The 22,520-nt window shown below is 39.8% G+C and overlaps 1 protein-coding gene and 1 non-coding gene across 12 annotated transcripts in view; both read right to left on the bottom strand.

Moving 5' to 3' along the window:
- Positions 1–209: 209 nt before the first annotated feature.
- Positions 210–22,520, bottom strand: part of CDC42BPA (CDC42 binding protein kinase alpha) — a 449,333-nt gene continuing 427,022 nt past the window's right edge. For all 11 annotated transcript variants that reach the window (XM_037822691.1, XM_037822669.1, XM_037822670.1 and 8 more), the window contains 2 exons: positions 4,033–4,190; positions 210–3,611 (listed from right to left, as the gene is read on the bottom strand). In XM_037822691.1, the coding sequence (XP_037678619.1) occupies positions 3,480–3,611; positions 4,033–4,190 (290 nt within the window). In that variant the 3' untranslated portion in view covers positions 210–3,479. The remainder of the gene's footprint in view (positions 3,612–4,032; positions 4,191–22,520) is intronic.
- Positions 21,260–21,363, bottom strand: LOC119528280. Its single transcript, XR_005215599.1, has one exon. It is a non-coding gene; the product is annotated as a U6 spliceosomal RNA (small nuclear RNA).

The following is a 22,520-nucleotide window of genomic DNA, read 5'->3' as shown; positions in this document are numbered from 1 at the left end:
ACCTGAAATTCCACACAAATGCAACTGGTCTTTCTTGGAAATAGATGTGGCCACTACAAAACAAAATGACATGTTTCTAACCATATGGAAAGCAGAGAGAGGCTGACAGCCAGCCTGGGAATGACAGATTGTTGCTGTAAACATGACAAGAATTTCAGATTCTTCTCTGTGCTTGGGTTCAGGAGATGCTTGGAAAACCAAACAGATGGGCCTTTTTCAGTAGTATCTCATAGACTTAACAGCTGTGCTCCCTGGGGTAGAGCATAAATCACTAAGTATAGGTAGATTTTTTTTTTTTTAATAGGTAAAGAAGCGAAATCTGCTTTATCAGTCAATTGACAAGGAGGAAGGATTTTAGTTTTGGCCAAAAGAAATATATATATAATTTCATACACCCAAAACACATGATGAGATTAATCAGAATTCCAGGGTAGACAACAAATTGGCTGGACATAAACAGCACCAAATACCAACACATATAAACTACGCCAGAAATGCATGCCTCTGAATTTATTCTTCCCTTCTATCGAGAAATGAGTTCCTGCTGTCACATACATTTTAAAAATGTCCTGCACTAAAACAAAGCATGACTGCAGACAGTGGTATAATTCCTTTTCTGTGCCTTTGAGTGATCAATATGTCTTGTTTCCTTGGAACCCGTTCCTCATCTTTTCAAATCATTCTTCTCAGAAGCTATGAAGGTACCATTCTTCATGTTTAAGGGTGGTGGGATAAGCACTGTAGGGTGAACATAATCTTGGAAAAATCTCCCCCCAAACAATAACTCCTGGCAGTGTTTCTCCCCCAAGGACCTGCTTTTAGAATCTAAACATATTTGGGACTGATCTATTTATGATTGCTGAGGTCACTTAAGACTGCTGTGGAGACATCAAAAAGTGCTGTGGTGCAATCCGCTTCGGTTAGTATGAAGCTGCTCGGCTAGCTGGGCCACCAAGCAGAGCTGTCAGTAGCGCTCTCTCTCATCTTTCCTGTTAGGAGGCTGAAAGTATGGCTAACTGTACTGGAGCCCAGACTTTAGGCAGGATTATATTTTGATCTTAAAAGCATCTTTTGGAAAATAAGCACCTACAGGCAGCAAAAATTCATGATTAGTTGTCAAAACTATAAACTATTTCAGAGAGAAAAAACTAATGGCTTAGCTTAGAATCCTCTGAATCCCAGCCTGGGCTCTGCCTTCTCTCTGCCTGGGAAGAGAACGGAGAGAGGAAAAGATGAGAGGAAAGGAAAGAAGAAAAGGAGGGTAAGGAGAAGAGGAGGGGAGCTGGTCACAAGCATGCAGCACTAACTGATTCCTTTCTCTCATACAAAGTGCCAAGGCACACAGACCATAGCCACAGACCCGGTGATAACCACTCACAGTCCAACACTTGATGTTTGGAGGTGCAAAAGTATTCTTACATGACACTTCTTTTCCAAAAGCAAAATGGTTTGGGAGGTTAGTACTACACAGTGAATTATGTCCACAAAATAAAATATAAACAAATACAGAGCAAGCACTGAATTCATAAATGTTTAAGTGTCTAAGTTGTTAACAATTGTTTTTAAGTTCCTTATTTGTATTGTAAGCTTTTACAATATAATCACCAAACCAGGCCCTTTCTTTCCTCATTGAATCTCAGTAACTTTCTCCACAAAGGAGCAAGCTTGGAAACCTCTCAGCTTACTGCAGCACCTTGCAAGAAGGCTGGCACAGGCTGTTGCTAATGAGAAGGATGTCAAGTGCTCAGATGCCAGTGTAAAATTACAGTGCTTGAAATACTGTACTCTAGATTACCAACTGCAGAAAACCTTTTTCCATTTTAACTGAATTTTAAAGAAGAGAAGAAAACCCTATTTCTATTTCTCAGAACAACTTTGATGAAAAGTAAGAGAGGCAGAGTCTCTTTACTTCCATGAGATATTTTTATTTTTATCCCTTTCTCTACTCATGTGCTTAACTGGTGATATGACTCTGGAGAATCAAAGTTCTTCTGGTTCTGCATCTCATTTCCTTGTGGCAATTAAAACAGCAGGAATTCAAATGGAAATATAACTAACATTATAATACAGCAACTGAGGGAGGAAAAGAGAATCCAATCAAAATGGCCGTGCTGGGCTAACTTTCTGCCTGAGTACTGGGGTTAAATATACCCATTTTCCACTGGGTTTGGGAAAGAATATTTGGTTAAGACTGTTCAAGTCCTATGCATTTGAGGTTTATATTACTTGGTAATTAAAGCCTTTTCCTTCCAGGCTTATCTGAGGAAGCTCATCCCTACCCTCAACAAAACAGACTTCACCTTGAGAAGCTGTCTCTAGCTCCAAGGAACAGAAATCTCACTATGACTTAGGGGCAGGGGTGGTGGTATCCCAGGATGAAAGCACTTTCTGGACCTTTAGAAGCCACAGCATTCCTGAAGCCCTTTCAGATGGAAGGGATTAGTTTGTGGCAAAATCATATTTCTATATTCATCTGCAGAAGATACCAAAATATAGTGAAAAATGCAAAGTATGGTTCAAATTCTACCACTAGAAAAATAAATATCTTGTATAGAGGTGAGTTTACCTTTTGATGCTGCTGCTTAAGTGGCTACAAATTTTAAAACTCTCTGCCCAGGTCACACTGCAAACCAATTAAGTAGGTCTGAGAATGTTTCTGAAGCTCCCCAGGTGACTCCAATGTGCAACCAGTTTGAGAACAGCATTAAAGGGAACTCTGATTTCTCTAGCTCTCCCTCTATAAACACTAGCTTGAGGCCTCTCTACCCTTTAAATTACTTAGCTGGAAAACGACGAAAAACAACACATTTCTTTAAATTAAATCATCTCTCATATATGCATCCATCTTATGTTGAATACAAGATGCTTCTTTTTAATATATACATTCAGTATTTAACTTTCTAAATTTGTTTATTTATTTAAACTCTGCCTTGTAGTAAAAAATGCATTGTTTCAGTTAATAAGGATTCACTGGCAACACTCAGGTTAACAATCAATTGTGGTTGCTGAATGGAAGCGAAGTGGGCCACCTCCAGGTACTGGTTCTCCCCTCTGGGTGTGGGAGACTCCTCCGTGCTATCGCCCTACTACAGTTGAGACTCTACTGTGAAAACAAAATCTGTCTAATCTTATTCCTATCACTTGCGTTTTTGTAATCTGTCTACTTAAGCTACCTTTTGGGGGAGAGAGTAAAAATATTACTGAAAGTAACTATAACTGTATGAAATGAGATCAATATTAATCTAAGTTGTTTAATGAAGTCTGCCTTTGTTGTTCTTGCTGTTAAATCTGGGGGCCTGGGTATCTTCAAGTCACATTGTCAGCAATCCTGAATCCCTACCCTGCTCACTGCTGCCGGCCCCTAGTCATTTTCAGGCAGAGGTGAAGGGAAGAGATGAAGGTGAGAGAAGAGGGTGAGTGAGGGGAGCTAAGAGAGAGAAAGCTGCTCTGTCATCAATGGATATGAATGCTAATGCAGTTCAGGGGTCCCAGCTCCCGCGATCAGTGCTCTCCAAAGAGAGGCTCTTGGTCTTTCTGGGTGAAATTGGGCTGGGAGGGCTGCTCAGGTTGGAGCTGTTGGAAGCTGTGGAATGCCTCGGAGAATCAGAGTCCTGTAAGGCCCAAATTAAGACACAATGAGAAGCAGAGGGAGAAAGAGGGAAACAGGAGAGGCTCAGTTTACCATGCGTCCCCTCCAGCCTCCCTGACCAAATGACCTGATGTGGCTTTTTTACTGTCCGTATAGAGCCCCTTTTCTGTGCTGAGTAGGAGGCACAGAACATCATAGATGCCCAGAGTGTTTTCTGCAAGCCTTTAGAAATGTAGGTTATTTTCATACAAAAGACATCAGAAGTGTGAAACCTCTGGGAAAACTGCAGTTGGCAACCCAAGTGATTGGATTTTCTGCCCACTGGCTAAAAGTGCAGTGAAGGTCAATCTCAAGGTGATAGAATTAGTATGGTAAATGTACTAATACATGATTTCTCCAAACCCCTGCCTCTAGGCATAGCTTGTTACACACACTCCACTCACCTCTCCATCATAGTCCCTTGCTGGGGCATCGCTTCCTTGGTCCATGCCTCCAGAAGACAATGAGCCCTCTGACGGGGAGGGCATGGGCTGTCGCTTTGCACTGTAGCTTCCTCCAGAGAATTCCCTCTTTAATGCACTGCCATTCTGTGCAGATGACCCTACAGAACATCATCAAGTAAAATTTCATATACACAGAAGAAGACAATCCTTTAGAAAGTATATAGAAGGTTGAGATGACAAGCCACCCTTCCCATTGCCCCAGAGTGATCCTCCCCTGCTGAAAGTCCTTCACTGATGACTGCTACTGGGTAAGGCCAAGTGCTTTACCTTGGCACCAAAGCTCAACTCTGCAGTTCAGCAATCTCACACTGTTCTTCCTGCACCCCAGCTGCAGCAGGTGACCAGGGCATGGACAGCACTCCCAATGCTGCCTGCCTTTGCACTTGCTGTGCCGTCTGCCTGGAATGCCCTGCTCACTAGATAATTCCCACTTAATCCTTCAATCCCCACCCATGTGTCACTTCCTTAGCAGGTCTTTTCCAGCCCTCTGGGGGCTCCCAAAGCATCTTTCACGTATCTGTTTCATAGCATTTATGATATTACATTATAATTATGTGCTGCTATCCCCTTAATAGATGGGTTGTCCTTGCCTCTCTAGGGCTTAGCATAGGACCTGGCATATAGCAGATGCGCAAAACACATGTGCTACTGATAAAGCAGTATAGACCAATTTCCAGATATAAAGACCATCCCATTTATATAAATATGGCTTAACTTCTAGAGAATTTGCATAAACAAAGGAAACATAAAAGAAGCATTTTCATCCACAGGGTAAGAAGCCTGAGATGCAAAAATGAGGTGGTTTCTTCAAAATCACACTCTATTTTGACCTTAGAGTTGGGAAACAAAAAGCTAGTTAACACTAATAGTAAACTGTTACTAGATTTGCTAGCTATTGCACTGTTCTGTATTTGCTAAAAGGTATGACAACTAAGAATTTTTGTTAAATCATTAATAAAATATGCATGGGCATATTAAGAGCTTGCAAAACTGAAGAGTTTTGTTTTTAAATTTCCTTAGTGTCCCAGGTGTATAAGCATTATTTTGTCAGATGTCATCTAAAGTCAGTACATTGTCCTAAGTGTAAGAACCTGGGATTTCTGTTGGATGTCTAGGGTTTACTTCTTTTTTTTTTTTTTGTACTTTCGATTGTTTACAGTACCATTACATAGTTGTACATTCATCACCTAAATCAATCCCTGACACATTCATTAGCACACACACAAAAATAACAAGAATAATAATTAGAGTGAAAAAGAGCAATTGAAGTAAAAAAGAACACTGGGTACCTTTGTCTGTTTGTTTCCTTCCCCTATTTTTCTACTCATCCATCCATAAACTAGACAAAGTGGAGTTTGGTCCTTATGGCATTCCCAATCCCATTGTCACCCCTCATAAGCTACATTTTTATACAACTGTCTTCGACATTCATGGGTTCTGGGTTGTAGTTTAATAGTTTCAGGTATCCACCACCAGCTACCCCAATTCTTTAGAACCTAAAAAAGGTTGTCTAAAGTGTGTGTAAGAGTGCCCACCAGAGTGATCTCTCGGCTCGTTTTGGAATCTCTCTGCCACTGAAGCTTATTTCATTTCCTTTCACATCCCCCTTTTGGTCAAGAAGATGTTCTCCATCCCACGATGCCGGGTCTACATTCCTCTCCAGGAGTCATATTCCATGTTGCCAGGGAGATTCACTTCCCTGGGTGTCTGATCCCACGTAGGGTGGAGGGCAGTGATTTCACCTTTCAAGTTGGCTTAGCCAGAGAGAGAGGGCCACATCTGAGCAACAAAGAGGCATTCAGGAGGAGACTCTTAGGCACAAATACAGGGAGGCCTAGCCTCTCCTTTGCAGCAACCGTCTTCCCAAGGGTAAAACTTATGGTAGAGGGCTCAACCCATCAAACCACCAGTCCCCTATGTCTGTGGTCATGTTAGCAACCATGGAGGTGGGGTAGGCGAATACCCCTGCATTCTCCACAGGCTCCTCAAGGGGGCACTACATCTTTCTTTTTTTTTTCCTTGTTTGTCTTTTTTTTTTTTTTTTTTTTTTTTAACTTTCCCTTCTTTTTTAAATCAACTGTATGAAAAAAAAAGTTAAAAAGAAAACAAACATACAATAAAAGAACATTTCAAAGAGACCATAACAAGGGAGTAAGAAAAAGACAACTAACCTAAGATAACTGCTTAACTTCCAACATGTTCCTACTTTACCCAAAGAAAGTTACATAATATAGCAACATTTCAGTGAACTTGTTCCTACTACATCCATCAGAAATTAACAGACCATAGTCATTTCTGGGCATCCCCAGAACGTTAAATAGCTTATCTGTTCTTCTTGGATTATTGTTCCCCCCTTCCTTAATTGCTCTCTACTGCTAGTTCCCCTACATTCTACATTATAAACCATTTGTTTTACATTTTTCAAAGTTCACATTAGTGGTAGCATATATTTCTCTTTTTGTGCCTGGCTTATTTCGCTCAGCATTATGTCTTCAAGGTTCATCCATGTTGTCATATGTTTCACCAGATCATTCCTTCTTACTGCCGCATAGTATTCCATCGTGTGTATATACCACATTTTATTTATCCACTCATCTGTTGAAGGACATTTGGGTTGTTTCCATCTCTTGGCAATTGTGAATAATGCTGCTATGAACATTGGCGTGCAGATATCTGTTCGTGTCACTGCTTTCCGATCTTCCGGGTATATACCGAGAAGTGCAATCGCTGGATCGAATGGTAGCTCTATATCTAGTTTTCTAAGGAACTGCCAGACTGACTTCCAGAGTGGCTGAACCATTATACAGTCCCACCAACAATGAATAAGAGTTCCAATTTCTCCACATCCCCTCCAGCATTTGTAGTTTCCTGTTTGTTTAATGGCAGCCATTCTAACCGGTGTTAGATGGTATCTCATTGTGGTCTTAATTTGCATCTCTCTAATAGCTAGTGAAGCTGAACATTTTTTCATGTGTTTCTTGGCCATTTGTATTTCCTCTTCAGAGAACTGTCTTTTCATATCTTTTGCCCATTTTATAATTGGGCTGTCTGTACTATTGTCATTGAGTTGTAGGATTTCTTTGTATATGCAAGATATCAGTCTTTTGTCAGATACATGGTTTCCAAAAATTTTTTCCCATTGAGTTGGCTGCCTCTTTACCTTTTTGAGAAATTCCTTTGAGGTGCAGAAACTTCTAAGCTTGAGGAGTTCCCATTTATCTATTTTCTCTTTTGTTGCTTGTGCTTTGGGTGTAAAGTCTAGGAAGTGGCCTCCTAATACAAGGTCTTGAAGATGTTTTCCTACATTATCTTCTAGGAGTTTTATGGTACTTTCTTTTATATTGAGATCTTTGGTCCATTTTGAGTTAATTTTTGTGTAGGGGGTGAGGTAGGGGTCCTCTTTCATTCTTTTGGATATGGATATCCAACTCTCCCAGCCCCATTTGTTGAAAAGACCATTATGGCTCAGTTCGGTGACTTTGGGGGCCTTATCAAAGATCAGTCGGCCATAGATCTGAGGGTCTATCTCTGAATTCTCAATTCGATTCCATTGATCTATATGTCTATCTTTGTGCCAGTACCATGCTGTTTTGGCAACTGTGGCTTTATAATAAGCTTCAAAGTCAGGGAGTGTAAGTCCTCCCACTTCGTTTTTCTTTTTTAGAGTGTCTTTAGCAATTCGAGGCATCTTCCCTTTCCAAATAAATTTGATAACTAGCTTTTCCAAGTCTGCAAAGTAGGTTGTTGGAATTTTGATTGGGATTGCATTGAATCTGTAGATGAGTTTGGGTAGAATTGACATCTTAATGACATTTAGCCTTCCTATCCATGAACATGGAATATTTTTCCATCTTTTAAGGTCCCCTTCTATTTCTTTTAGTAGAGTTATGTAGTTTTCTTTGTATAGGTCTTTTACATCTTTGGTTAAGTTGATTCCTAGGTACTTGATTTTTTTAGTTGCTATTGAAAATGGTATCTTTTTCTTGAGTGTCTCTTCAGTTTGTTCATTTCTAGCATATAGAAACATTACTGACTTATGTGCATTAATCTTGTATCCCGCTACTTTGCTAAATTTGTTTATTAGCTCTAGTAGGTGTATCGTTGATTTCTCAGGGTTTTCTAGATATAAGATCATATCATCTGCAAACAATGACAGTTTTACTTCTTCTTTTCCAATTTGGATGCCTTTTATTTCTTTGTCTTGCCGGATTGCCCTGGCTAGCACTTCCAGCACAATGTTGAATAACAGTGGTGACAGCGGGCATCCTTGTCTTGTTCCTGATCTTAGAGGGAAGGCTTTCAGTCTCTCACCATTGAGTACTATGCTGGCTGTGGGTTTTTCATATATGCTCTTTATCATGTTGAGGAAGTTTCCTTCAATTCCTACCTTTTGAAGTGTTTTTATCAAAAAGGGATGTTGGATTTTGTCAAATGCTTTTTCAGCATCTATTGAGATGATCAATTGATTTTTCCCTTTCGAGTTTTTAATGTGTTGTAATACATTGATTGTTTTTCTTATGTTGAACCATCCTTGCATGCCTGGAATGAACCCCACTTGGTCATGGTGTATGATTTTTTTAATGTGTCTTTGGATTCGATTTGCAAGTATTTTGTTGAGGATTTTTGCATCTATATTCATTAGGGAGATTGGCCGGTAGTTTTCCTTTTTTGTAGCATCTTTGCCTGGTTTTGGTATTAGATTGATGTTAGCTTCATAAAATGAGTTAGGTAGTGTTCCATTTTTTTCAATGTTTTGAAAGAGTTTGAGTAAGATTGGTGTCAGTTCTTTCTGGAAAGTTTGGTAGAATTCCCCTGTGAAGCCATCTGGCCCTGGGCATTTATTTGTGGGAAGATTTTTGATGACTGATTGGATCTCTTTGCTTGTGATGGGTTGGTTGAGGTCTTCTATTTCTTCTCTGGTCAGTCTACGTTGTTCATATGTTTCCAGGAAATTGTCCATTTCTTCTACATTATCCAGTTTGTTGCCATACAGTTGTTCATAATATCCTCTTTTTTTTTTTTTTTTTTTTATTTAAATGCTGTTTTATTGAGATATATTCACATAACCTACAGTCATTCAAATTGTACAATCAGTTATTAACAGTATCATTGTACAGTTGTGCATTCATCACCACAATTTTTGAACATTTTCATCACTCCCCCCCAAAATAAAAATAAAAGTAAAGGTAAAAATAAAAAAGGACACCCAAAACATCCCCTAATCCCATTTCCCCCTATTATTCATTTACTTTTTATCCCCATTTTTCTACTCATCTGTCCATACACTGGATAAAGCAAATGTGAGTCACAAGGTTTTCACAGTCACAACAGTCACACTGTATAAGCTATATAGTTATACAGTCATCTTCAAGAATCAAGGCTACTGGGTTGCACTTCAACATTTTCAGGTATTTTTTCCTAGCTATTCCAATACACTTAAAACTAAAAAGGAATATCTATATAATGCATAAGAATAGCCTCCAGAATGACCTCTCAACTCTATTCGGATCTCTCAGCCAGTGAAATTATTTTGTTTCATTTCTCTTTTCCCTTTTGGTCAAGAAGGCTTTCTCAATCCTTTCATGCCAGGTTCACATGCTCATCCCCTAGAGTCATGTCCTCCATTGCCAGAGAGATTTACACTCCTGGGAGTCATCTTACACGTAGGGGGTAAGGGGGTAGGGCAGCAAGTCCACCTGCCGAGTGGGCCTAGAGAGAGAGACGCCACATCTGAGCAACAAAAGAGGTATCTGGGGGTGTTTCTTAGGCACAATTATAAGTAGGCTTAGCCTCTCCTTTGCAGTAACAAACTTCATGGGGGCAAGCCCCAGGATTGAGGGCTCTGCCTTCTAAATTGGTAGTCCCCAGTGCTTGCAAGAGTATCAGTAATTCCCCAGGTAGGGAAGTTTAACATTTCCACATTTTCTCCCAGTCCCTCAAGGGACCTTTGCAAATACTTTTTATCCCAAATTACTCTAGGATGTATCAGGGCTTCACACTAACCTGTACAAACCAATGAGATCTAATTCCCTATTCAAGGTTTCATGTAATTATGGTGTTGGAAAAAACTAATCGTACAAGATAAATTATATAGTATACTACAGAAAATATAGATTTTGCACCAAATAAACATCTCTTCCTGTGGTCTCATATAGAAGTTGAAGTTTTAAAACACAGTCAGTGTCATCCTTTACCCTTTATCTTATTTACCTTCATCCTGAGTCCATTTTGTTTGTATCTCTATTTGATGTCTGATCTCTTTTACAGCATCTTTAACAGTTGCTGTATGGGGTAATGCTGACATTACCTAGTTGTATGCCTCACAACTAAATTCCTTTTTGCTGTCTCTCAGTATTCCATTGTGTGTGTACACCACAGTTCACCATTCCATTCATCAGTCGATGTATCCTTAGGCCACCTCCATCCATTGCAAATCGTGAATACTGCCGCCATAAGCGTCAGCATGCAAATGTCCATTTGTGCCCTTGCTCTCAGTTCTTCCTAGTATATACCCAATAATGGAGTTGCAGGACCATATGGCAGCCCATGCTTAGCTTCCTGTGGAACTACCACACTGCCCTCCAGATGGGCTGCACCATTCCACTTCCCCACCAGCACTGATAAGGTACATCCCTTACTCCATATTTTCTCCAGCACTTGTATGCCTCTGCTTATTTTTTCAACAGTTTTATTCACACACCATACAATCCATCCTAATTAAACAATCAGTGGTTCCTGTTATAATCACATAGTCATGCATTCAACACCACAGTCTGTATTAGGGCATTTCCGTTTCTTCTGCAAAGAAAGAGGACGAGTAGAAAAAATAAATGAATAACAAAAAAATAAAAATAATAAAATAGAAATAAAATACAGTAAAAGGGTCACAACAACGACAGCACCAAGAATCCTGAACCTCTCCCTTATACCCCCTGTCCTTTTAACATTTAGCTTTGTTATATTGCCTTTGTTTTTTTTTTTTTTTTTTTTTTTTTTTAAATCATCATTTTATTGAGATATATTCACATACCACGCAGTCATACAAAACAAATTGTACTTTCGATTGTTTACAGTACCATTACATAGTTGTACATTCATCACCTAAATCAATCCCTGACACCTTCATTAGCACACACACAAAAATAACAAGAATAATAATTAGAGTGAAAAAGAGCAATTGAAGTAAAAAAGAACACTGGGTACCTTTGTCTGTTTGTTTCCTTCCCCTACTTTTCTACACATCCATCCATAAACTAGACAAAGTGGTGTTTGGTCCTTATGGCTTTCCCAATCCCATTGTCACCCCTCATAAGCTACATTTTTATACAACTGTCTTCGAGATTCATGGGTTCTGGGTTGTAGTTTGATAGTTTCAGGTATCCACCACCAGCTACCCCAATTCTTTAGAACCTAAAAAGGGTTGTCTAAAGTGTGCATAAGAGTGCCCACCAGAGTGACCTCTCGGCTCCTTTTGGAATCTCTCTGCCACTGAAGCTTATTTCATTTCCTTTCACATCCCCCTTTTGGTCAAGAAGATGTTCTCCGTCCCACGGTGCCAGGTCTACATTCCTCCCTGGGAGTCATATTCCACGTTGCCAGGGAGATTCACTTCCCTGGGTGTCTGATCCCACGTAGGGGGGAGGGCAGTGATTTCACCTTTCAAGTTGGCTTAGCCAGAGAGAGAGGGCCACATCTGAGCAACAAAGAGGCATTCAGGAGGAGACTCTTAGGCACAAATACAGGGAGGCCTAGCCTCTCCTTTGCAGCAACCGTCTTCCCAAGGGTAAAACTTATGGTAGAGGGCTCAACCCATCAAACCACCAGTCCCCTATGTCTGTGGTCATGTTAGCAACCATGGAGGTGGGTTAGGCGAATACCCCTGCACTCTCCACAGGCTCCTCAAGGGGGCACTACATCTTTTTTTTTTCCCTTGTTTGTCTTTTTTCTTTTTTTCTTTTTTTTTTTTTAACTTTCCCTTCTTTTTTTTTTTTTTTTTTTTTTAAATCATCATTTTATTGAGATATATTCACATACCACGCAGTCATACAAAACAAATTGTACTTTCGATTGTTTACAGTACCATTACATAGTTGTACATTCATCACCTAAATCAATCCCTGACACCTTCATTAGCACACACACAAAAATAACAAGAATAATAATTAGAGTGAAAAAGAGCAATTGAAGTAAAAAAGAACACTGGGTACCTTTGTCTGTCTGTTTCCCTCCCCTACTTTTCTACACATCCATCCATAAACTAGACAAAGTGGTGTTTGGTCCTTATGGCTTTCCCAATCCCATTGTCACCCCTCATAAGCTACATTTTTATACAACTGTCTTCGAGATTCATGGGTTCTGGGTTGTAGTTTGATAGTTTCAGGTATCCACCACCAGCTACCCCAATTCTTTAGAACCTAAAAAGGGTTGTCTAAAGTGTGCATAAGAGTGCCCACCAGAGTGACCTCTCGGCTCCTTTTGGAATCTCTCTGCCACTGAAGCTTATTTCATTTCCTTTCACATCCCCCCTTTTGGTCAAGAAGATGTTCTCCGTCCCACGGTGCCAGGTCTACATTCCTCCCTGGGAGTCATATTCCACGTTGCCAGGGAGATTCACTTCCCTGGGTGTCTGATCCCACGTAGGGGGGAGGGCAGTGATTTCACCTTTCAAGTTGGCTTAGCCAGAGAGAGAGGGCCACATCTGAGCAACAAAGAGGCATTCAGGAGGAGACTCTTAGGCACAAATACAGGGAGGCCTAGCCTCTCCTTTGCAGCAACCGTCTTCCCAAGGGTAAAACTTATGGTAGAGGGCTCAACCCATCAAACCACCAGTCCCCTATGTCTGTGGTCATGTTAGCAACCATGGAGGTGGGGTAGGCGAATACCCCTGCATTCTCCACAGGCTCCTCAAGGGGGCACTACATCTTTTTTTTTTCCCTTGTTTGTCTTTTTTCTTTTTTTCTTTTTTTTTTTTTTTTTAACTTTCCCTTCTTTTTTCAAATCACCTGTATGAAAAAAAAAGTTAAAAAGAAAACAAACATACAATAAAAGAGCATTTCAAAGAGACCATAGCAAGGGAGTAAGAAAAAGACAACTAACCTAAGATAACTGCTTAACTTCCAACATGTTCCTACTTTACCCCAAGAAAGTTACATAATATAGCAACATTTCAGTGAACTTGTTCCTACTACAACCATCAGAAATTAACAGACCATAGTCATTTCTGGGCATCCCCAGAACGTTAAATAGCTTATCTGTTCTTCCTGGATTATTGTTCCCCCCTTCCTTAATTGCTCTCTACTGCTAGTTCCCCTACATTCTACATTATAAACCATTTGTTTTACATTTTTCAAAGTTCACATTAGTGGTAGCATATAATATTTCTCTTTTTGTGCCTGGCTTATTTCGCTCAGCATTATGTCTTCAAGGTTCATCCATGTTGTCATATGTTTCACCAGATCGTTCCTTCTTACTGCCGCGTAGTATTCCATCGTGTGTATATACCACATTTTATTTATCCACTCATCTGTTGAAGGACATTTGGGTTGTTTCCATCTCTTGGCAATTGTGAATAATGCTGCTATGAACATTGGCGTGCAGATATCTGTTCGTGTCACTGCTTTCCGATCTTCCGGGTATATACCGAGGAGTGCAATCGCTGGATCGAATGGTAGCTCTATATCTAGTTTTCTAAGGAACTGCCAGACTGACTTCCAGAGTGGCTGAACCATTATACAGTCCCACCAACAATGAATAAGAGTTCCAATTTCTCCACATCCCCTCCAGCATTTGTAGTTTCCTGTTTGTTTAATGGCAGCCATTCTAACCGGTGTTAGATGGTATCTCATTGTGGTCTTAATTTGCATCTCTCTAATAGCTAGTGAAGCTGAACATTTTTTCATGTGTTTCTTGGCCATTTGTATTTCCTCTTCAGAGAACTGTCTTTTCATATCTTTTGCCCATTTTATAATTGGGCTGTCTGTACTATTGTCATTGAGTTGTAGGATTTCTTTGTATATGCAAGATATCAGTCTTTTGTCAGATACATGGTTTCCAAAAATTTTTTTCCCATTGAGTTGGCTGCCTCTTTACCTTTTTGAGAAATTCCTTTGAGGTGCAGAAACTTCTAAGCTTGAGGAGTTCCCATTTATCTATTTTCTCTTTTGTTGCTTGTGCTTTGGGTGTAAAGTCTAGGAAGTGGCCTCCTAATACAAGGTCTTGAAGATGTTTTCCTACGTTATCTTCTAGGAGTTTTATGGTACTTTCTTTTATATTGAGATCTTTGGTCCATTTTGAGTTAATTTTTGTGTAGGGGGTGAGGTAGGGGTCCTCTTTCATTCTTTTGGATATGGATATCCAACTCTCCCAGCCCATTTGTTGAAAAGACCATTATGGCTCAGTTCGGTGACTTTGGGGGCCTTATCAAAGACCAGTCGGCCATAGATCTGAGGGTCTATCTCTGAATTCTCAATTCGATTCCATTGATCTATATGTCTATCTTTGTGCCAGTACCATGCTGTTTTGGCAACTGTGGCTTTATAATAAGCTTCAAAGTCAGGGAGTGTAAGTCCTCCCACTTCGTTTTTCTTTTTTAGAGTGTCTTTAGCAATTCGAGGCATCTTCCCTTTCCAAATAAATTTGATAACTAGCTTTTCCAAGTCTGCAAAGTAGGTTGTTGGAATTTTGATTGGGATTGCATTGAATCTGTAGATGAGTTTGGGTAGAATTGACATCTTAATGACATTTAGCCTTCCTATCCATGAACATGGAATATTTTTCCATCTTTTAAGGTCCCCTTCTATTTCTTTTAGTAGAGTTATGTAGTTTTCTTTGTATAGGTCTTTTACATCTTTGGTTAAGTTGATTCCTAGGTACTTGATTTTTTTAGTTGCTATTGAAAATGGTATCTTTTTCTTGAGTGTCTCTTCAGTTTGTTCATTTCTAGCATATAGAAACATTACTGACTTATGTGCATTAATCTTGTATCCCGCTACTTTGCTAAATTTGTTTATTAGCTCTAGTAGGTGTATCGTTGATTTCTCAGGGTTTTCTAGATATAAGATCATATCATCTGCAAACAATGACAGTTTTACTTCTTCTTTTCCATTTGGATGCCTTTTATTTCTTTGTCTTGCCGGATTGCCCTGGCTAGCACTTCCAGCACAATGTTGAATAACAGTGGTGACAGCGGGCATCCTTGTCTTGTTCCTGATCTTAGAGGGAAGGCTTTCAGTCTCTCACCATTGAGTACTATGCTGGCTGTGGGTTTTTCATATATGCTCTTTATCATGTTGAGGAAGTTTCCTTCAATTCCTACCTTTTGAAGTGTTTTTATCAAAAAGGGATGTTGGATTTTGTCAAATGCTTTTTCAGCATCTATTGAGATGATCAATTGATTTTTCCCTTTCGAGTTTTAATGTGTTGTAATACATTGATTGTTTTTCTTATGTTGAACCATCCTTGCATGCCTGGAATGAACCCCACTTGGTCATGGTGTATGATTTTTTTAATGTGTCTTTGGATTCGATTTGCAAGTATTTTGTTGAGGATTTTTGCATCTATATTCATTAGGGAGATTGGCCGGTAGTTTTCCTTTTTTGTAGCATCTTTGCCTGGTTTTGGTATTAGATTGATGTTAGCTTCATAAAATGAGTTAGGTAGTGTTCCATTTTTTTCAATGTTTTGAAAGAGTTTGAGTAAGATTGGTGTCAGTTCTTTCTGGAAAGTTTGGTAGAATTCCCCTGTGAAGCCATCTGGCCCTGGGCATTTATTTGTGGGAAGATTTTTGATGACTGATTGGATCTCTTTGCTTGTGATGGGTTGGTTGAGGTCTTCTATTTCTTCTCTGGTCAGTCTACGTTGTTCATATGTTTCCAGGAAATTGTCCATTTCTTCTACATTATCCAGTTTGTTGCCATACAGTTGTTCATAATATCCTCTTATAATTTTTTTTAATTTCTTCAGGATCTGCAGTTATGTCACCTTTTTCATTCATTATTTTGTTTATATGGGTCTTCTCTCTTTTTGATTTTGTCAGTCTAGCTAGGGGCTTGTCAATCTTGTTGATCTTCTCAAAGAACCAACTTTTGGTGATATTTATCCTCTCTATTGTTTTTTTGTTCTCTATGTCATTTATTTCTGCTTTAATCCTTGTTATTTCTTTTCTTGTACTTGGTTTAGGATTGGTTTGCTGTTCATTTTCTAGCTTCTTCAGTTGATCCATTAGTTCTTTGATTTTGGCTCTTTCTTCCTTTTTAATATATGCGTTTAGTGCTATAAATTTCCCCCTTAGCACTGCTTTTGCTGCATCCCATAGGTTTTGGTATGTTGTGTTCTCATTTTCATTCGTCTCTATATATTTAGCAATTTCTCTTGCTATTTCTTCGTTAACCCACTGATTGTTTAGGAGTGTGTTGTTTAACCTCCAGGTATTTGTGAATTTTCTAAGTCTCTGATGGTTATTGACTTCTAATTGTATTCCATTGTGGTCAGAGAATGTGCTTTGAATAATTTCAATCTTTTTAAATTTATTGAGGCTTGTTTTATGTCCCAGCATATGATCTATTCTGGAGAAAGTTCCATGAGCACTAGAAAAGTATGTGTATCCTGGTGATTTGGGATGTAATGTCCTGTATATGTCTGTTAAATCTAATTCATTTATCAGATTGTTTAGGTTTTCAATTTCCTTATTGGTCTTCTGTCTGGTTGATCTATCTATAGGAGAGAGTGATGTGTTGAAGTCTCCCACAATTATTGTGGAAACATCAATTGCTTCCTTTAGTTTTGCCAGTGTTTCTCTCATGTATTTTGTGGCACCTTGATTGGGTGCATAGACATTTACGATTGTTATTTCTTCTTGCTGAATTGCCCCTTTTATTAGTATGTAGTGGCCTTCTTTGTCTCTCAAAACATCCCTGCATTTGAAGTCTATTTTATCTGAGATTAATATTGCTACACCTGCTTTCTTTTGGCTGTAGCTTGCATGAAATATTTTTTTCCATCCTTTCACTTTCAGTTCTTCTTTGTGTCCCTGTGTCTAAGATGAGTCTCTTGTATGCAACATATTGATGGTTCATTTTTTTTGATCCATTCTGCGAATCTATATCTTTTAATTGGGGAGTTTAATCCATTTACATTCAACGTTAAAACCGTGAAGGCATTTCTTGAATCAGCCATCTCATCCTTTGGTTTATGTTTGCCATATTTTTCCCCTCTCTCTATTAATATCCTTTATTGTACCCATACCGAATCTCTTTAGTACTGAACCTTTCTCCAAGTCTCTCTGTCCTTTCTTTGTTTCTCTGTCTGTAGGGCTCCCTTTAGTATCTCCAGTAGGGCAGGTCTCTTGTTAGCAAATTCTCTCAGCATTTCTTTGTCTGTGAAAAATTTAAGCTCTCCCTCAAATTTGAAGGAGAGCTTTGCTGGATAAAGTATTCTTGGCTGGAAATTCCTCTCACTCAGAATTTTAAATATATCGTGCCACTGCCTTCTCGCCTCCATGGTGGCTGCTGAGTAGTCACTACTTAGTCTTATGCTGTTTCCTTTGTATGTGGTGAATTGCTTTTCTCTTGCTGCTTTCAGAACTTGCTCCTTCTCTTCTATGTTTGACAGTGTGATCAGTATATGTCTCGGAGTGGGTTTTTTTGGATTTATTCTATTTGGAGTTCGCTGAGCATTTATGATTTGTGTATTTATGTTGTTTTGAAGATTTGGGAAGTTTTCCCCAACAATTTCTTTGAATACTCTTCCTAGACCTTTACCCTTTTCTTCCCCTTCTGGGACACCAATGAGTCTTATATTTGGACGTTTCATATTATCTATCATATCCCTGAGGTCCATTTCGAGTTTTTCAATTTTTTTCCCCATTCTTTCTTTTATGCTTTCATTTTCCATTCTGTCATCTTCGATGTCACTGATTCGTTGTTCAACTTCCTCTAGTCTTGTACTATGAGTGTCCAGAATCTTTTTAATTTGGTCAACAGTTTCTTTAATTTCCATAAGATCATCCATTTTTTTATTTAGTCTTGCAATGTCTTCTTTATGCTCTTCTAGGGTCTTCTTGATTTCCTTCATATCCCGTACTATGGTCTCATTGTTCATCTTTAGTTCTTTGAGTAGCTGCTCTAGGTGCTGTGTCTCTTCTGGTCTTTTGATTTGGGTGCTTGGGCTTGGGTTATCCATATCGTCTGGTTTTTTCATATGCTTTATAATTTTCTGTTGTTTTTGGCCTCGTGGCATTTGCTGAACTTGATAGGGTTCTTTTAGGGTTTGTAGACCTATTGAAGTCCTTATCTCTAATTTATCAGATCTACAGCTTCGTGGAGTACACTTCTCTAACTAACCAGCAGGTGGCGTCCACGAGCCACCTGTTCTCCACAAGCCAGTTCTCCCCTGCTTAGCTTTTTTGGTGAGTGGGGGAGTGAGTCTTGTGGGGCCCAATTGGTGTACCAAGCTTGCGTGTGTAGTTGGTGTTGCCTGCCCTGTATGTGGGGTGTGTTTCTGGGCAGTCGGGGAGGGGGGGTGGCCCTAACAATCAAATCTCCCTGATGATCCTAGAGTTTTAAAGCTGCTGCAATAGTCTAATCCTTCAGTTCAGTCCTGCCACAGTTTGTCTCTGCCACTGACCCACAAGTCTTTGGTATTGGCGTATGGCTCCTGTGACTTGCAAGTGGGCCCCTCTTCCAGGCCGTGCACCCCGGGTCCTCTGTTGAGGGATGACTGTGCTATGTCACAGGTGAGTGCTGTCCCCCCAGGGCAGTTCTGGGCTGCTGGGCTGTGTAGGGAGGCTCCCAGTCTGCTCAAATGATGGCTGAATGGGGCTTTGTTAATTCACACTGCTCCACCTTCCCAGCTCTGGGACATTCAGCAGAGGTTGCAGGGAAGGCTAATGTCCACGCCCAGTTTTGTGGTGTGTGCCTGTTATTTGAAGCACTTCCGTCACACTGGGTTGTCTGGGGCAGCTCTGGGCTATGGGGCTGGCGATGGGCAGGAGTGTTTCCTGTCCACCAGGATGGTGGCTGTGAGCGGACACCCCCCTTTTCTTGGGAAGTTGTGTTGTTTAGTGAATTTTCTCAGCCACTGGATTGTTGCCTTTTGTCTCAGAGCTCTCTTAGTTCTGCTCTTGACTTGACGTGCCCAAATTGCAATTCTTTGAAGCTTTCTGTATTGGGCTTCTTAGAGTAATTGTTTTAGAAAAAGAAAAAAGGATTTAAAAAAAAAAAAAAAAAAAAAAAAAACGGCCTTCCTCAGAGATCTAATGGGTTATTGAAATGCTAATAGACAAAGCAACCAGGGCCATTAAGGAAAGGTCCACAGGGCAGAGAGATCAGCTTTTCTTCGGGATCTGCATATGCGCCTCAGGGCCTGAGCTCCGCCCTTCCCCTTTCTGTGTTCACCAGAACTCCAAAAATCCTCTGCTTTTATTTTGGAGTTTTTCGTATTGTTTTTTTTCTATGCCTGTCTCCTCTCTGCTGGGCTGGCTGCTCTCAGAGTCTCTGGTGTCTGGTCTCAGTCTATCTATGGTTGGAGTTTGAATCAGTAGAATGAGTTTCCGATAAGAGCAGCCACTGCAGTTCTCCCTTCTCCTTCCCGGAGCTGACAGCCCCTCCTCCCCCGGGACTGAGCCTGGCAGGGAGGGGCGCGGGTCCCCTGGCCGCAAAAACTTACAGATTTCGCTGATCTCAGCAGTTCCACGTTTTCATGAGTGTTGTATGAAGTATGCCCAAAGACAGATTGCTCTGTGGTGTCCAGTCCACGCAGTTCCTGGCTTTTTACCTACTTTCCTGGAGGAGTAACTAAAACTTACAGCTCACCAGTCTGCCATCTTGCCCCGCCTCCTAGGGTTTACTTCTGAAGGAAGAAATGACTCTCTTTCTTAGATGCCATGGCAACCAGAGGTTGGCTAACATGGAAGAACTGGTGGTACTACAAGGTATTTGGTGGTGTACTTCATAAAGCACTTTCACTTCTGACCTTCATACCAGCTCTGTGAGCAGAGGTCATGGAGTTTTATGGTTAAGAAAACTAAGACCTAGAGAAGCCAAGTGACTCTTAAAGACTTATAATATTAGTTTTGTTTTAAACTCCTAGTCCAGTGATCTTCCTGACATACCAGACACTGGAGCATGAGATGGGGAAAAGGAAAGGCTGTTTCTGTTAGTCATTTTTGCTAAAAATGTGTGGTTAGTAAATCCCCTAAAGGCTTCAAAATGGATTATTTTTCCCTGGAGTTAATTATTAGATAACTTTTAATCCAGGATTTGCCGAGAGCCTATATATAATGGATAGTTGGCAAAAGACTTTGAACTCAGATTAGAATTTATCACAAAAACAGATGAGTGAAATAAAGCAGGTCTCTTCAGCAACAGAGAAGGCTGCCTGATGCAGGGGCGAGGAAGAAAATGCAGCATTTAGAGGAAGATGGAGGAAGACCAAAAAACCTTGGGAAATTTCAGGGTATTGTTAGTACCTATTTAAAGCTTCTAGCATTCCCTGTTATTTTTAATTTTTGCTTTAAAAATGTTTTAATTTTGCTGAGCTTCAATGTTAGGATCACAGGTCAAAAAAGCACTGTGTCAAAGTTTTAGTAAAACTCTAAGATTTAGATTGTGAGTCTCAACTTTTTGCTGATTTAGTAAATCCTAATTTAGTCTTTTTACAGAAGAATTTAATGAAAATATTGAAAGAAGATTGTTTAAAGCATATTTATCTAATGACCACCAAAATATAGAAGTGTTTATTAATAAACTGTATAGGAACCTGGTAAAGAATTTGCCTGTGGTAATTCAAATTTTCCTTTCTTCTATTCTCAAGTTTCTTTACTGAGCATCCTTGGCTGCAATCAGAGATGTGTTTTCATTTCCCTGATACCATCATTTACTTATGACTGAGGTTATCAATACTGCTTGAATGAGAATTACCAATGGAGCTCTGAAGTTAACAATCCCTACCCCAAACCAATTATATCATAATTTCTGATTTAACTTTTAAAAGCTCTCCAGATGATTCCAGAATGCTTCTCAGGTTGAGAATCACTGACTTAACCTCACTCCCTGGGAGACCTGCTCATTCCCAACTCTCTCTGCCACTCAGTTTCTGTTGCACCTTTCACTGGACATATACTGATTTTCATTTGTTGATACATTTCTTTAGAAATGGACCCTTCTTTTTTTAAAATATGGAACGCTTCACGAATTTGCGTGTCATCCTTGTGCAGGTGCCATGCTAATCTCTGCATCGTTCCACATTTAGTACATGTGCTGCAGAAGTGAGCCCCACTCTTTACTTTTTGATGTGGGTCTTCTCTCTCCTCAGATTATGACCTAATTGAAAGTGTCAATCATTTTTTAATTATTTGTAGTTCTCTTCCATTTCTATGCCTAGTTTAGTTCTCAGTTTAACAAAAACTGCAGTGAGAAAGTTATTAATTTTGTCATTCTTAACAGAAATTTCAAATTGCCAGAGACTTCTGCTGCTCTGCTTATTAGCTTTGTGACCTCAAGCAAGTTATTTTGCCTTTCTCAGTCTCAATTTTCCTTACCTGTAAATAAGAAAATAAAATCTACCTATGGGATTTGGAGGAATAACTGAGCATTCAGTACATGCAGAATCAAATGAAAGATAGAAGTTGTGTGAAGGTGCCTGTACAGGGCTTAGCACATTCTTTTTACCTGTCACCTTTCCTCCTTTCTATTAATCATTTATTAAAATAATACGTAATTTAATCCCACTTTTCAGTGATTTTTACTTATTATTATTATTTTTTTTACTTTGGGGATCACTTCTTCCACAGGGAAAGTAACATTCTATCCCAATCTTAAAAAAAAAAAAAAAAAAAAAAAAATTAAGGAGGGCTGTTTTGATTAAACATCAAAAGGGGCCTGACTTGATGGGCTGAGCCCTCTGTCTTGGGGCTGGCCCCTATGAAGCTTGTTGCTACAAGGAGACTTATAACTCTGCTTATAATTGTGCCTAAGAGTCTCCGCCTGAGTACCTCTTTGTTGCTCAGATGTGGCCCCCTCTCTCTCTCTAACTAAGCCCCCTTGGTAGGTGAACTCACTGCCCTCCCCGCTACATGGGACCTGACTCCTAGGGGTGTAAATCTCCCTGGCAATGCAGGATATGACTCCTGGGGATGAATCTGGACCCGGCATCATGGGATTGAGAACATCTTCTTGACCAAAAGGGGGACGTGAAATGAAGCGAAATGAAACGAAATGGAGCTTCAGCGGCTGAGAGATTTCAAATGGCGTCGAGAGGTCACTCTGGTGGACACTCTTACGCACTATATAGATAAAACTTTTTAGGTTTTAATATATTGGAACAGCTAGAAGTAAATACCTGAACTACCAAACTCCAACCCAGTGGCCTTGACTCCTGAAGATGATTGTATAACTGTAGCTTTCAAGGGGTGACAGTGTGATTGTGAAAAC

Source organism: Choloepus didactylus, chromosome 2 (genome assembly GCF_015220235.1).
Source record: "Choloepus didactylus isolate mChoDid1 chromosome 2, mChoDid1.pri, whole genome shotgun sequence".
Classification (NCBI taxonomy): domain Eukaryota; kingdom Metazoa; phylum Chordata; class Mammalia; order Pilosa; family Megalonychidae; genus Choloepus; species Choloepus didactylus.
Note: the sequence above shows the minus strand (reverse complement) of the source record. Positions and strands in the feature narration are given on the sequence as shown.